Below are 13,938 nucleotides of genomic sequence, written 5' to 3' on the forward strand. Positions count from 1 at the left end.
ATGGCTCTTAATTATGTTGAGTTTTCCACTGCTTGCTCCCTCTCTCTTCTTCTCTTTTATTTTAGCAACAGATATTTTTTATCTAAAAAATAATCTTCACTTTTAAATGATCTTCCCCCCTCCCTTTTTTTTTTTTTTTTTTTTTACCACTGGAGTAGTTTGTCCTAAATATATTACCAATAATTTAATATAATATTTGTAATTCATTAAAAGGTATATTTCTTATGGTTAATTGTAAAGAAGTTTGATTTAGGCCATAAATTGCCAAACTTCAGTGATTTAATGTTTAGAAATGTTACCTCTTTACTGAAGCAAGTTTAAATTTTAGACATAAAATTATTAACACATCAGAAAAAAAGTTGTATTTGGTTGTTAATATTACTCAAATGCCTTTATATGTGGAATCCCACCAAATCTTTTAAAATAATTATAGTATACATCTACTTTTGTATGAACACATCTATATTTATCTAACCAGGGTTTAAAGTAAATTATTGAAAATCTATTAAGTTTTTGACAAATATTTTATGTAAGAATTTATGGCCACAGAAATGATTATTTTAGCGTATTTCAAACTAGGAATATATATCTTGGCAAACTTTTAAATGTCTAATTTGTTTTCTTGAGTTTTCTTTTTTTCTTAAGCAGGGGGCACAAAGGAACAGGGTGATAACAATCCATGCCTTGACATATCTGATTTTCTTTTTTTTATTATTTTAAAATTAAATTTATTTGTGAGAGGAGGGGAGAAAAAGAGACAGATTCCTGCATGCACCCCTACTAGGATCCACCCAGAAGCCCACTAGGGGGCAATGCTTTGCCCATCTAGGGTTTTGGTTGCTGAGCAACAAAGCTCTTCTTAGCACCTGAGGCAGAGGCCATAGAGCCACCTGGGGCCAACTCACTCCAGTGGAGCCATGGCTGCAGGAGGGGAAGAGAGAAAGAGAGAGAGAGAGAGAGAGAGAAAGAGAGAGAGAGAGAGAGAGAGAGAGAGAGAGAGAGAGAGAAGCAGGAGGGGAGGGGAGAGGAGGGGTGGAGAAGTAGTTGGGCACTTTTCTGTGTGCCCTGACTGGGAATCAAACCCAAGATATTCACACTCTGCACCGATGCTCTACCACTGAGCCAACTAGCCAGGGCCACATCTGATTTTCATTCATTAAAAATTATATTTTGTTCCATACCTTTGTTTATAGTATCATTTTTTGCCATCTTCTATCCACTGTATCTAAAAGCCCATGCTTTTGCACACAGAAAACAAAATTTGGGATCTTTTTGTGGGTTTTAGAACTTCATTGGATGAATTAAAGGGAGGTTTTCCTCAATGTTTAAAACTATATCTATGGGGTATTTTTTTATTTTTAATACTTGGTTTTGTTTGTTGACATTGTTTTAAGTATTGCTGGTGATCTTAGATTCTCTTGCTAATGTTTGCTGATGCTATGAGTGGATAAAGTAGTATGAGCACTGAATGGATTCTTTGCACATTTCTTGAAATTGCTTTATTATGAAATGTCATACTGTAAATAATTTGGGCATTATAACTATAAAAGAATTTTAGGAATCTGAAGTTTTTGCCTCTGGCTATCTCATCAAATCTAGCTAATCGGGACTCCTTGCACAGGATGTTTAATAATTTCTAGTTTCATTAACAGCAGATCTATTGAAAAGTATAAATATTCCTCTATATGTCAATATTTGCATAATACTGCTAACTTGATTTCTTTATTAGGTCATTCATTTCACTTTACAAATCCATTTCATACTTGTTATTAGATCCCTCTCTGGGCGCATTGTTGGAGGTGTGTGGTGGTTCTTTACCCTGATCATAATCTCCTCCTACACGGCTAACTTAGCTGCCTTCCTGACTGTAGAGAGGATGGTGTCTCCCATCGAAAGTGCTGAGGATCTTTCTAAGCAAACAGAAATTGCTTATGGGACATTAGACTCTGGCTCCACTAAAGAGTTTTTCAGGGTAAGAGATTCTGCTTTGTAATTTCTGCTTTTGTTCTTAAAAGTTAACCTATTTACACTTTGTCCCTTTTGGCCTCCTCCCATGGTCTATACAAAGGTGCTTTGTGATAGTAACCTCTGTCTCTCTCTCTAACTCTGTTTCCATTCTTGACCTTGTCTCTAACCCTTTCCTTCCCCATCCCTGTCCTTAGTCCCACCTCTATCTATTTTTGGATTCCTCACTCCTTTGGAGAAAAACACAACATTGCAATGAAATCTTAGTTTCATAAAATTTGATTGTACTTTTGGAACAAAATTGAAACAAGGTACAGTTAAGTATAGATTGGTATTATTTTTAAAACAAAAAGGAGTTGTTTTTTGTTTGATTTTAAATAAGTATGACTGTCATTTATCGTACATAGCTTACAGTTTAAAACTCCAATAAGTTATGTTAATTCTATGTCAGGAGACAGAATATGTTTATAAGTGAAAATTCTGAATTTTCTGTTAAACCCTCCGAAAAAAAAAAAGGCTAACAAAGAACTTCAACTGTTTTAAATGTGTAGCAAAAATATACTAACATATTTAAATTTTAAATATATTGGTGGCCTTATGATCTCTTTATATAGGACAAACCCAATAACCTGATACTGGTGTAATTTTATTTTATTATACTATCACCTCTATATATGAACTCATTCTATTAAAATGTTTAAAAACAGCTAATAAACTTAGGTCATAAGCCAGTGTAAATGACATATGATGATCTCTGGTAAACCACAGATATCTTTAAATGTATCTGAGCTTGTTTGTGATCTGTGCCAGTTTACTTCAGAATTGGGATTAGGAATTTAATTTTCAGTTGAAGTAGTAGATTATAATTTGGAGACTGTCTCATCCTACACTGGCCTCTGGTCTGTTTTTTTCAAATTAACTTCAGTTGGACTGAAGATATGTTGGGAGAAAAAGCAGGTGGAGGCAGTCGCAGCTGATGAGAGGTAATAACCTGGATATGTGGGGAGTACAGAAGCTTAATGCTTTCAGTAGACATTGCAAGTTATGTGCCGCAGTGTGGTCAATCTGTCAGAAGCTACTGTAACTTTAATGCAGTTTTATGTATAAATGCTGTAATATAGATTTCCTACTCATGACAATTTCCTCTCATTTCTGACAATATATGTAATGTGTTTAAATACCATTAATATAACATAGCTCCTTAACTTGATCATAACAGTGTATCTATTAAAATAAATTAAAATAGTACATAGTTCTTAATTAGAAATGCAATTTGAAGCATTTTTTAATTTTTTATTTTTTGTATTTTTCTGAAGCTCGAAACGGGTTGGGGGGGGACAGTCAGACAGATTCCCGCATGTGCCCGACCAGGATCCACCCGGCATGCCCACCAGGGGGCGATGCTCTGCCTATCTGGGGCATCACCCTTTTTCAACCAGAGCCATTCTAGCACCTGAGGCAGAGGCCACAAAGCCATCCTCAGCGCCCAGGCCAGCTTTGCTCCAATGAGCCAACCAGCCAGGGCAATTTGAAGTATTTTTATTTGCATTCCAAAAGAGCTAGATTTTATTTTATTTATATAGTTTACTAGTATTCCTCTCTCTTGAAGTAAATGAGATCTATGAATGAGACAATAGCCTGTTATATTACGGTTTATTTAGCACTACTTATATGATTAAAGTAATCTTAACTGTTTCTAGCCGTTCTCTCCCAGGAGAGTATAAACCTGTTGAGAGTTACTGACATTAGCTTGTTTGGACAACAGTAGTACCAACCACTCTCAACTATGGCACATTCAAGGTCCCAGAGCTCTTCAGTACACCTTAATTCAGTCAGTCATTGAAATGCCACAGTTACCAAGAGGCCAAGATATTCAAATTCTCTAGCAGACAAGATGAGAAGGCTAAATGACTGTGGGCCAAGAATGCTGCTACACTGTGTGTGTGTGTGTGTGTGTGTGTGTGTGTGTGTGTGTGTGTTGTGGAGCTTACCTTCCCCAGAGTAGGGATGTTATACAATTAGGTAAACCAGGAACTTTTATTAGTATACCTTCCCAAAGCAATTTCTCATGCATTATCTCTTTGAAGCTCAGAACATTTCTGTCTAACAGGACAATAATTCTTTTTCTTATGTTATGCATTAATACATTCGAGGATTTATCCAAATTCAGGTAGCTATTAAGTGCGCAGAGATCTCTTAATTCTAAAGAGTCCTTTTCATATATTATTTTTCCTTGACCGGGCAGGCCTCTGAAATTATTTTGCTGCCCCATACTCTGTTTTCTTTACTTAGGTAATGTTGGAGAATTAGCACGGTAGAGGTTCAGGCAGAGCTTCCCTGATCCTGCCAACACACCTTCAAAAGGAACTGTCATGTCAACTGTGGCTATGTCTCAGTGATAACATTGTAGTCAGCTTCTCCTTTCATACAGAAAGAAGCAGATGGGCCCAAAAGTACCCCAAAGCCACACTCTTCTGTTTACAATAAAGGGAAGCCAACATAACAGTACCCATCACTAATGAGAATAGGAGCTTGCCGTGTTAAGTCCTCCACTGGAATAATATAACATGGTCATGATTTGGAAAATTATGTACACAAAGGGCTTGTTTTTTGAAATTGGATTAAATAAGCCATGTTGCTAAATTATGAATAATTCTGAATAATTTTGTTAACTGTATCCATGTTTGGTAATTGGGTACTGTGATGATAATAGCGAGGACAGTCTAAATTTTGCTTTTGACTCCCAAGAATAAAAAAAAAAGAAAAAAGAAAAGTGTTGCAAAGGAAATGGGCCTTGCTTCTCTCTTCCTAACATTAACATTCACCACACATCTTGGGCCATCCTCCCTCTGGACTGTCCTTTTAGCTCTAGGCAGTTTGGGGCTCCTGTACGGTGGATTCAGCAAGACAGGGTGAAAGCTGGCAGATTGATTATCACAGTGCCCAGTCTTCCAGGAAAGGATATAAGATGGATTGGGCTGAGGCCAGACTGAAGACATGTATTATTGTACTCTTTGTCCTCTGGCCATCTGCTATGCTTACTTTCCAACTCAAGACAGCTAATTACATGTGGAAGAAAAAAGCTTTTTATCATGATTTACCACTTGCTAATATTTAAAGTTCTAACAATTATCTTATATTTCCTAATATGGCTCATTTTGGCTTTATTGCTAGATTTCTTTTCCTTCTTATGCTATGTATGACTAGGGATTTTATTTATTTATTTTTATTATTTATTATGTATTTATTTATTATTTAAATTTTTCTACTTTCACAGAGTTTATCAAGCCAAATTTCTGTTTTTATCACAGCAAAAGATTTGGATTTAGCTATTGGAGAAATTAATTTGAGAATTTGGGCCATTTGCTAAATTTTAAAGATATATAACCAGTAATAAAATAAAAATATTTGTAAGACCATTTAGAGATTACATGGCCAGTTTTAAAAATAGAATACTGAATTTCGAGTTTTTTGTCTCAATATTAACTAATGTTTCCTAAAAGTATATACAGTGTGTCCGTAAAGTCATGGTGCACTTTTGAACGGTCACAGGAAAGCAACAAAAGACGATAGAAATGTGAAATCTGCACCAAATAAAAGGAAAACTCTCCCAGTTTCATACCTATTCAGTGCAGTTCGATGTGGGCTCATGCACAGATTTTTAAGGGCTCCTTAGGTAGCTATCCCGTATACCTCTACAGACTTGTCACTGACTGATGGCCTACCAGAACGGGGTTTCTCTACCAAACTGCCGGTTTCCTTCAACTGCTTATCCCACCGAGTAATGTTATTCCTACGTGGTGGCACTTCGTTATAAACGCGCCGATATTCACGTTGCACTTTGGTCATGGATTCAAATTTAGCGAACCACAGAACACACTGAACTTTCCTCTGTACTGTCCACATCTCAACTGGCATGGCCGTGGGCTGCTCCTCTGTATATACGGTGTTACGTCATCATTTGCACATGTGCACATGCTGCCACATCATCCTACAGAAACTTGGAGGGTTTTCCTTTTATTTGGTGCAGATTTCACATTTCTATCATCTTTTTCTGCTTTCCTATGACCAGTCAAAAGTGCACCATGACTTTACGGACACACTGTATTTTCTGGCAGGAATGAAAGCACTTTACTTATACCAAATTGCAAAATGAATATTTCATTCTGTTTATAGTGTTTTGTTTGGCCTTATGGTGAGGTTAGTTACTCAATTTTAGCTTAAAGTATTTTCAAATTTTGGTTAAATAATTTAATAATTAACTATGTTATATTAATATTGCTTTAGTGAATTCAGTGAATGTGCACTAGTTTTAGAGTGACAACTTAAGTTTAAAACTTTTAACTTAAAAGCTGTATGTTCCATCAGTGATAATCAGTAAAACAAACATGAGAATGAAATAAATATTTACTTTGTTCTGATTGAGAGCAGGTAAGTGGAGGACATACTTGTAACCACCAGGAGGTGTGAGGAGGAAGACTACATCTGCATGTTCCAGGGCTTTCTGCTACGGAACACAGATCCATCCTGTATGGAGTGAATGAGAAAGCCTGACTCACTTTGGAATGGCTGATTGTCCCTAATTATATAGTGCACTGTAGCATACCTATAATTAAGAAAGAATTAGGCTTTCAATTATAAAGCACTATTTTTAGACTTTCACAGTTTGATAATTCCTCTTTTCAATAAAAGAGGACAGATCTGAGGCGAGTCTGAGTAGAAAATAATTTCAGAGGTCTTATCTTCATTGTGCTCTTACAGAAACTTAGATTTGAGGGAAAGGAAACACCTTCTATATATATAAGCTTATCATTGGCCTATGAATCCAGGAAGCTCAATTATTAACTTAGAGAAGAAAGTACTTCTTTCTGCCTCTCCCAAACCCTTCATGCTGCAATCATTTATTTCCTCTGCTCTTTTCTCTGGGAGGCTGGAGGACAGTGGGTATCCTCTGAATAAGTGATTGACTTTAGCTATGCTGACTTTGGAAGGAAGTGATTCTAAATCATTGTCAAAATAGGGGTATTCCCCTTCTTATTTAATGAGATGAATTCTTCCATTTTCAGAAGGTAAATGTGGTCTGACAGTAACCTATTAAACTATAGTGTTGTTACCCAGAATCACAGATTTTTACAAATAGTATAAATGACAGAAATAGTATTGATGCAGTATTGCTCTTTAGTTAAAGGAATAGTTTTAAATTTTCCATACATACATATACATCATATATATGATATATATAATTTATGATCATACATAAGATTTACTATATCATAATTAAAATTGCCAAAGAGTCACAATACTTTAGATTATACTTTTAAAAGCAGCAACTTTTTTCAACTCCCTCTGTGGTGTAAGATACTGCTATTTATATTTAGATATGAAAACATTGATTGAAAAATAATGACAAATAAAAGTAAACCATTATAGAACAGCTTTCCTATAAAACTACATTAAATGCTATTTCATTAAAGTTACATTTTGTTCCATTTATTGCTTATGATCAGAAATAGTACAGCATACTTTCTTTACTGATATTCTATTGAACAGATTTTTAGTCATTTATGTTAGTTCTCCATACTTTATCCATTATTTCTGGTATAGCTGATGATTTCTCTATCATAGTTCCCTATATATCATATATATCTATGTGGACAGAAATATGTAGATATACTTCTAGTTTTGTATGTATCATTATATGTATATATACTTCTAAATTTCTATATATGAATACTTATGTACATATATTTTGTATCTTTCAAATATTATGTAGATACAAACACACATATAATTTAGTAACGTCAGACCCTTTATGGACCTTTCATTCGAGCATAACCTCTTAAATGCTTTCTAAAATACTGGGTACTAAATAAATGCTGAATGTAAATACATTAGCAACAAATAACACTACACGGAAGTGTTGTAAGTCACTCCTGGCATGTTTAGTCATATCTGCTACAGATTTTTCTTCTTTAGTGTTTGGGAGTTTGGTTATTGCATAACAATCTGTGTAGCTGACAACTCGGCATGCCGAGGCTTAGCTAGATGGTCCAGGACACACTGGAATCATTTCCTCTCTGGGTGGCAGTTTTCCTTCCTCTGACATATTAATTTTTCTCACTATTCCACAAAACTTCTGAGGACAGTACTGAATTCTTAAAGACTTTAAAGACACATTCTGCCTAAGTTGTTTGGGGAAAAGCCTGTGTTCTATCAGCTAAACGTAGCTGGTTTAACAGGGCAGGAATGGTTGAAATTTCAGAAGACTTTGCCAATGTTTCCTTTAAAAAGCAGCATTTAGCTTAGAGACCTTGCAGTTCATTCAGTAGTTCCAAAATTCATGGAGATAGAAATACATATATGAGAGACCATATTGAATGATGGTTTCCGTGGCCAGAGTGCTATGGAAAGATAATGAAAGCTGCCCTTCCTTTTTTGCCTATTTGCTGTATTATGACCATGACACAACGTGGTCACCAGGTAAACATGCTAGTGTGGTCATTCTCCTCTTTCCACGGTCACACTCACCAAACGTAACTGTGCTCTCCATCAGTCACTTCATTCAGAGACCACCCTTGCAGAATGGAGGGAAGATGGGAGCTTACATTATCCACTGGATAAGTCACTTGACTCTAATCAGATTACAGAAGGCCTTCCTGTATCACCCAAGTAGAAAAGAAAATGTGCCTTTTCACACTGTCATCAGATCATGAGGCCAATGTTCTAGCAGAAAAAGTTCAAAAAATGGAGAAATAATTTGGAATCAGTCTCTCATCTTTAAACTCTACTAACACTCCTGTGTAGATGCCTCAGAGGTCAATTTTAGTATAAACCTGTACAGGGGCTTCAGATGATTTAGTGATCAGTTCACTTTGTTTTTGTGTTTATGTAAGAGAATCATTCCTGCTGGCTCTTTGGATGTCTCACACTAGTTGCCATGGTAATAAACACAGTCCCAGAGCTCTGCGGAGAAGAGAAATAGAATTGTGCAATCATTTAAATATAATGGAATTAAAATCTGGACTAAATAGAAATATCATAAATAAAGTTTTGAGAATTCTTTAACTAGATAATATTTGAAGGAAAATTTAATACTAAAAAGTAATTGTCTGACCTATGGTGGCACAGTGGATAAAGCGTTGACCTGGAATGCTGAGGTCGCCAGTTCAAAACCCTGCACTTGTCTGGTCAAGGCACATACAGGAGTTGATTCTTTCTGCTCCTCCTCCCTTTCTCTCTCTCACTCACTCTCACTCCCTCTATATCTAAAATGAATAAAAAAATTTTATATAGTAATTTACAATTCATGTTTCCAGCATGTATGCCCTAGCTCCTATTGAATAACCATCAGGAATAAGCTGCTAGCATAGGCGGATGCTTATTTTCACATAGAAATGAGCTTTTAGGAATAACATAGCATTGGCAATTCCAAATAATGTCAAAGTCTTCCCCAAAAAATGATATATAAGATTTCATTTAAAGCCTGACCAGTGGATAGAGTGTCGACCTGGGACACTAAGGTCCTAGGTTCGAAACCCCAATGTCCCTGGCTCATCCAGTTGAGTGCAGGCTCACCAGCTTGAGTGTGGGGTCATTGGTTTGGGCGTGGGATCATTGAAATAATCCCATGGTTTCTGGCTTGTGCCTAAGGTTGCTGTCTTGAGCAAGGGGTCACTGGTTCAGCTGGATCCCTTGGTCAAGGCACATATGAGAAAGCAATCAATGAGCCACTAAGGTGCTGCAACTATTAGTTGATTCTTCTCATCTCTTTCTCTCCCACAAAATAAATAAATAAATAGATCATTTAAAGAAGAAAAGAAAGAGCCAGGAGGAAATGTCAGCAAGATGTTGGAATAAGAAGACCCAGGCTCTTCTTCCTGCAAAGAGACCCTGACCCAAAACATATCACTGACCAATTTTATTTGGAGAAATCCAAGTTAGGAGGCTCCTACATGCCACGCCAGTGTGATACTAGCCATGTCAGACTCAGTAGGAAATTCGTGGCAGCACACACTCACCACGGTTCCTCCCCCAGTGCAGCGCAGAATGGTAGGAGGAAACACCCAGCTCCTGGCTTCTTTCTGGAGATAGAGGGAGACTAGATTGTGTGAATAACTTTTGACTTTTGGGGGTGGCTTCCTGTGGAACTGGTTTCTGTCTTGCCTGAATCAAAGCATTGGCAAGAAATGGCACCAGTTTGAAGACCACTGAAACAAAGGCAAAGATTTGGACTAGCACACACACACTGGTCATAGACTCTCTCCTCTAGCTCAGTGAGGAACAAGTGGGAGAAAACTTTCAACTCCTAGCTTCTGCCTGGGAAGTGAAAAATGGGAGTGTGGGTTTAATATTTTAGCTTCTAGGGAGGCTGCCCAATGGCTTGGTTTCTGTCTTACCTGTCATGTGCTATAGCACAGATGAACCTTGAGGATATTATCTGAAATGCAATAAGCTCACCATAGAAGGAAAATACTGCGTAAGTCCACTTATATGAGTTCTGACTTAGTAATTTTTTTAATATGTCAGAAGAACCCAATACATGAAAACAATTATCATCTCTTCCTTAAGTTTCTTATCACATAACCTAAAAATTCTGAATTACCTTAACTATTCTTTATTAAATTATATTTTATACCCTTTATTACAATCTATATTTTTTAAATGTAGGTTTCCAGTGTTCTTCTTGAAGTATGTATGTTCTCTACATATAGAGTATGACTGAGTCTACCTATAGAGGATCTTAACCAGTATCTGAAAATTCAGGCTTCAGTCCAATTGCAACCTGGACACTTACATTCTTCAGGCAACACAGTGTTTACACTTAAAAAGAAAAGGAAAGGAAAAAAGATATGCCTTTAACTAGAAAATGTATTCTGTTGTTACTACGTTCACACCATTCTCTCTTATCCCATTACTATCTGTTCCTCTCACTCTCATTTCCTGCTTGGTCCTCCAGGTATTTGAAATTACAACTCAACTATCTGGATTCTATAATTCTAGAATTCTGTTTAAAAACTTCAAGTTTTTAGCTTCTGTGGTAACTGCACCATATTAATAGCTTGCCCTAAAGTTGTCGTTTGCTGAAAACCTGGTTGATTTTAATATTAATTGTAATAAGCCTCATGTCATCTATTCTGTGAATATGCAATGGATTGAAGCCGTATACAAGATTTTGCATTCATCCCTGTTAAATTACACCTTGGTTTTTGGCTTAATTGTCCAAGCTCATAAAGTTGAAATATTGATTGATTCATCTATCATAAAATATATTTGTAACTTTCAAACATTTGCCATGTATAGCCTCATCGAAATGGACTGAAATGCTGAACACAACGGGGCTATTTAAAGAATCAGTCATATTTGCATGTTAGTAAATAATAACCAACATTCTATGGATGTGATTGCTCTTTTAAGCATAAGCCCACCTAATTCTACTAACTCCAACTCTCCATGTAATTCACAAGGGTGAGATATTTTGTCAAATACATTGATGGTATTCGAGATAGTCTCTGTTCACAGTAGACCTTTAATGGGTCAATTGGTTAACCCTATCAAAAAATTTTAAAAACGTGATTATAGAGGATCACCTGCTCTTCTCCATGCATTATCAATGTGTGTGCACATTATATGCATGTATGCACATATAGTTAATACACAGATATGATTAGTAAGAGATTTCATTAATGATATAATCATATAATTCATAAGGGAATGAAATCACAAGGAAAAGCCTAATATTTTAAACCTTAAAAACATTATCGTCTAAACAAATTATCAGAACATAATTCTATTAATAATATATGTATTATCCTGAATCTATAGGTTTCACAATTGAAAATAATTTCAAAATGCCAAAAAGAACTCTAAAATGTAACTTAGTTGTACTTTCGGTTGATTAAAATGCTGCAACAAATCTAATTTATTTAAGCCTCAGTTATCAATAAATTATACACAAATATCTAACTGAATTTCTCTAAATTTTGTAAGATTGTCAAGTGACTTTTTCTTCTTAACAGAATATTGTTTACCTAAATGTTATGCCTGTATATTCTTATGATTTAATGTACATTCATGTGAAATGAAAGTTCGGGTATCCTGACCTTATGCCTGGTTCTTTCAGGGGTTAACAACTGTGCTACCTTAAGCAAGTCATGTAATCTTTCTGACTTTTGCTCCTAAAAGAAGGACAATTATCTTTTGTGTTGAATACAAATTTTTATAGAATGTTAACCAAATAGACTATAAAATAGAGGTCATGAATATACATTTTGACACTCTAATCTTTATATATATTTAGAAGACTTTAGGTTAACTTCTACTCACAGAGATGCCTTCTTGTTAGTGGTTATACCACTTCAAAGGTTGTATAATATTTCTAGAAAAAAAGGGGGATATTTTCATGAAAAGTACCTTCATTCATGTATAAAGTAAAATCTAGAGATTATCACATTGGGGAGTACAGTTCTAAAAACAGTTCCATAAAGTCACTTATGGTATTTCAATATCGTTTGAACCTCATTTATATTTGGAAATCACTTAGAACTCTCATTCTAGCAAAAATAAGTTGTTCTGCTGACATGTGAGAAGGTATTTTGATATTTATTATAAATTGGAGGGTAAATGCAATTTTTTGACAGTGAACTCTACAAGAATTAGTATCCTAAGTGGCAAAAAAAAAATATCTGCAATGCAACACTATCTTTCCTGCTAATCTTTGATTAAGTGTGTTTCATAAGGATACTAACCATTTCCTTTAAAATGTCATTTTTGTCCTAAGGAGGAAAAGGCTTATTTAGCTGGTAGAAAAATGTATGCCTGTACATGAGAAAGAACTAAAATTAATTAAAATGACTACTGGCTTATTTCACAGAAAAGGAAGCTATCTCTTTCTTAGATGTAACCATATCACATGTGCTTAGTTTAAATGGAACGTTTTCTCAGCAGTTCTAGCCAATGGGCATACTTTCTCTTTAAGTCATTTTTAAAATTCCACATTGTTTTGTGCGATATGGTAGTCAAACTGATGTGCCTATTAATAATACTGAACTATGGAAAGGAAATTGAAGAGTCTTGTTCAGTCATAACTCCTTAGGAAACACAAGGAAGCCAAGAGTGTTGTCCTGACAAAGCCATCATCTATCTCTTCTTGTCAAGGAATCACATATCTGCTCATCAAAATGTGATAGAACATGTCATCTTGAGGAAATTAGCTTCATCATGCTTCCTGAAAGAAAGAATATTGTCTTTGATTTAACATGTAAAACTTAAAAAACACAGCCTTCCTTGGCTAGCTGTAGTTGGGTCCTGCTTTTACAGATGTGCTGTCACAACAGAGAGGAAGTCCGATTGGGTCAGTAACAGAACTGCAAATCTGTTAACCCAAGAAAGGGCATTGTTTAGAATTTGAATGATGTTGCCTGATCAGGTGGTAGTGCAGTGGATAAAGCATCAGACTGGGATGCAGAGGACCCAGGTTTGAAACTCCAAGGTCAATGGCTTGAGCACTGGCTCATCTGGCTTAAGCAAGTGGCCGCTGGCTTGAGTGTGGGATCATAGACATGACCCCATGGTTGCTTGCTTGAGCCCAAAAGGTCGCTAGCTTGAGCCCAAGGTTGCTGGCTTGAGCTAGGAGTCACTCACTCTGCTGTAGTCCCCCAGTCAAGGCACATATGAGAAAGCAAGCAATGAACAACTAAGATGCCTCAATAAAGAATTGATGCTTCTCATCTCTCTCCCTTCCTGTCTGTCTGTCCCTATCTGTTCCTCTCTCTGGCTCAAAAAAAAAAAAAATGTTTACGAATGGTCTAGATAAGTTATGGGGTGATTGAATTATTACTAATAATTTAGAGTGAAAGTATCTTTTGGAAAGACATCTGATTCTTCTCACAGCATAGACCGCTGACAGGGTCCATGAGCTGTCTCAACATAGCAGTCCCTGTTCAGATAGAGAGAATGAAGAAATGCAGCCAGTGT

The 13,938-nt window shown here is 36.0% G+C and overlaps 1 protein-coding gene across 6 annotated transcripts in view; it reads left to right on the forward strand.

Annotated features, from left to right (window-relative positions):
• GRIA2 (glutamate ionotropic receptor AMPA type subunit 2) overlaps positions 1-13,938 on the forward strand; it is a 127,973-nt gene that overhangs the window by 107,324 nt on the left and 6,711 nt on the right. For all 6 annotated transcript variants that reach the window (XM_066279798.1, XM_066279755.1, XM_066279762.1 and 3 more), the window contains exon 12: positions 1,774-1,972. In XM_066279798.1, coding sequence (XP_066135895.1) covers positions 1,774-1,972 — 199 coding nt within the window. The remainder of the gene's footprint in view (positions 1-1,773; positions 1,973-13,938) is intronic.

This window comes from Saccopteryx bilineata, chromosome 1 (assembly GCF_036850765.1).
Source record: "Saccopteryx bilineata isolate mSacBil1 chromosome 1, mSacBil1_pri_phased_curated, whole genome shotgun sequence".
Taxonomy (NCBI): domain Eukaryota; kingdom Metazoa; phylum Chordata; class Mammalia; order Chiroptera; family Emballonuridae; genus Saccopteryx; species Saccopteryx bilineata.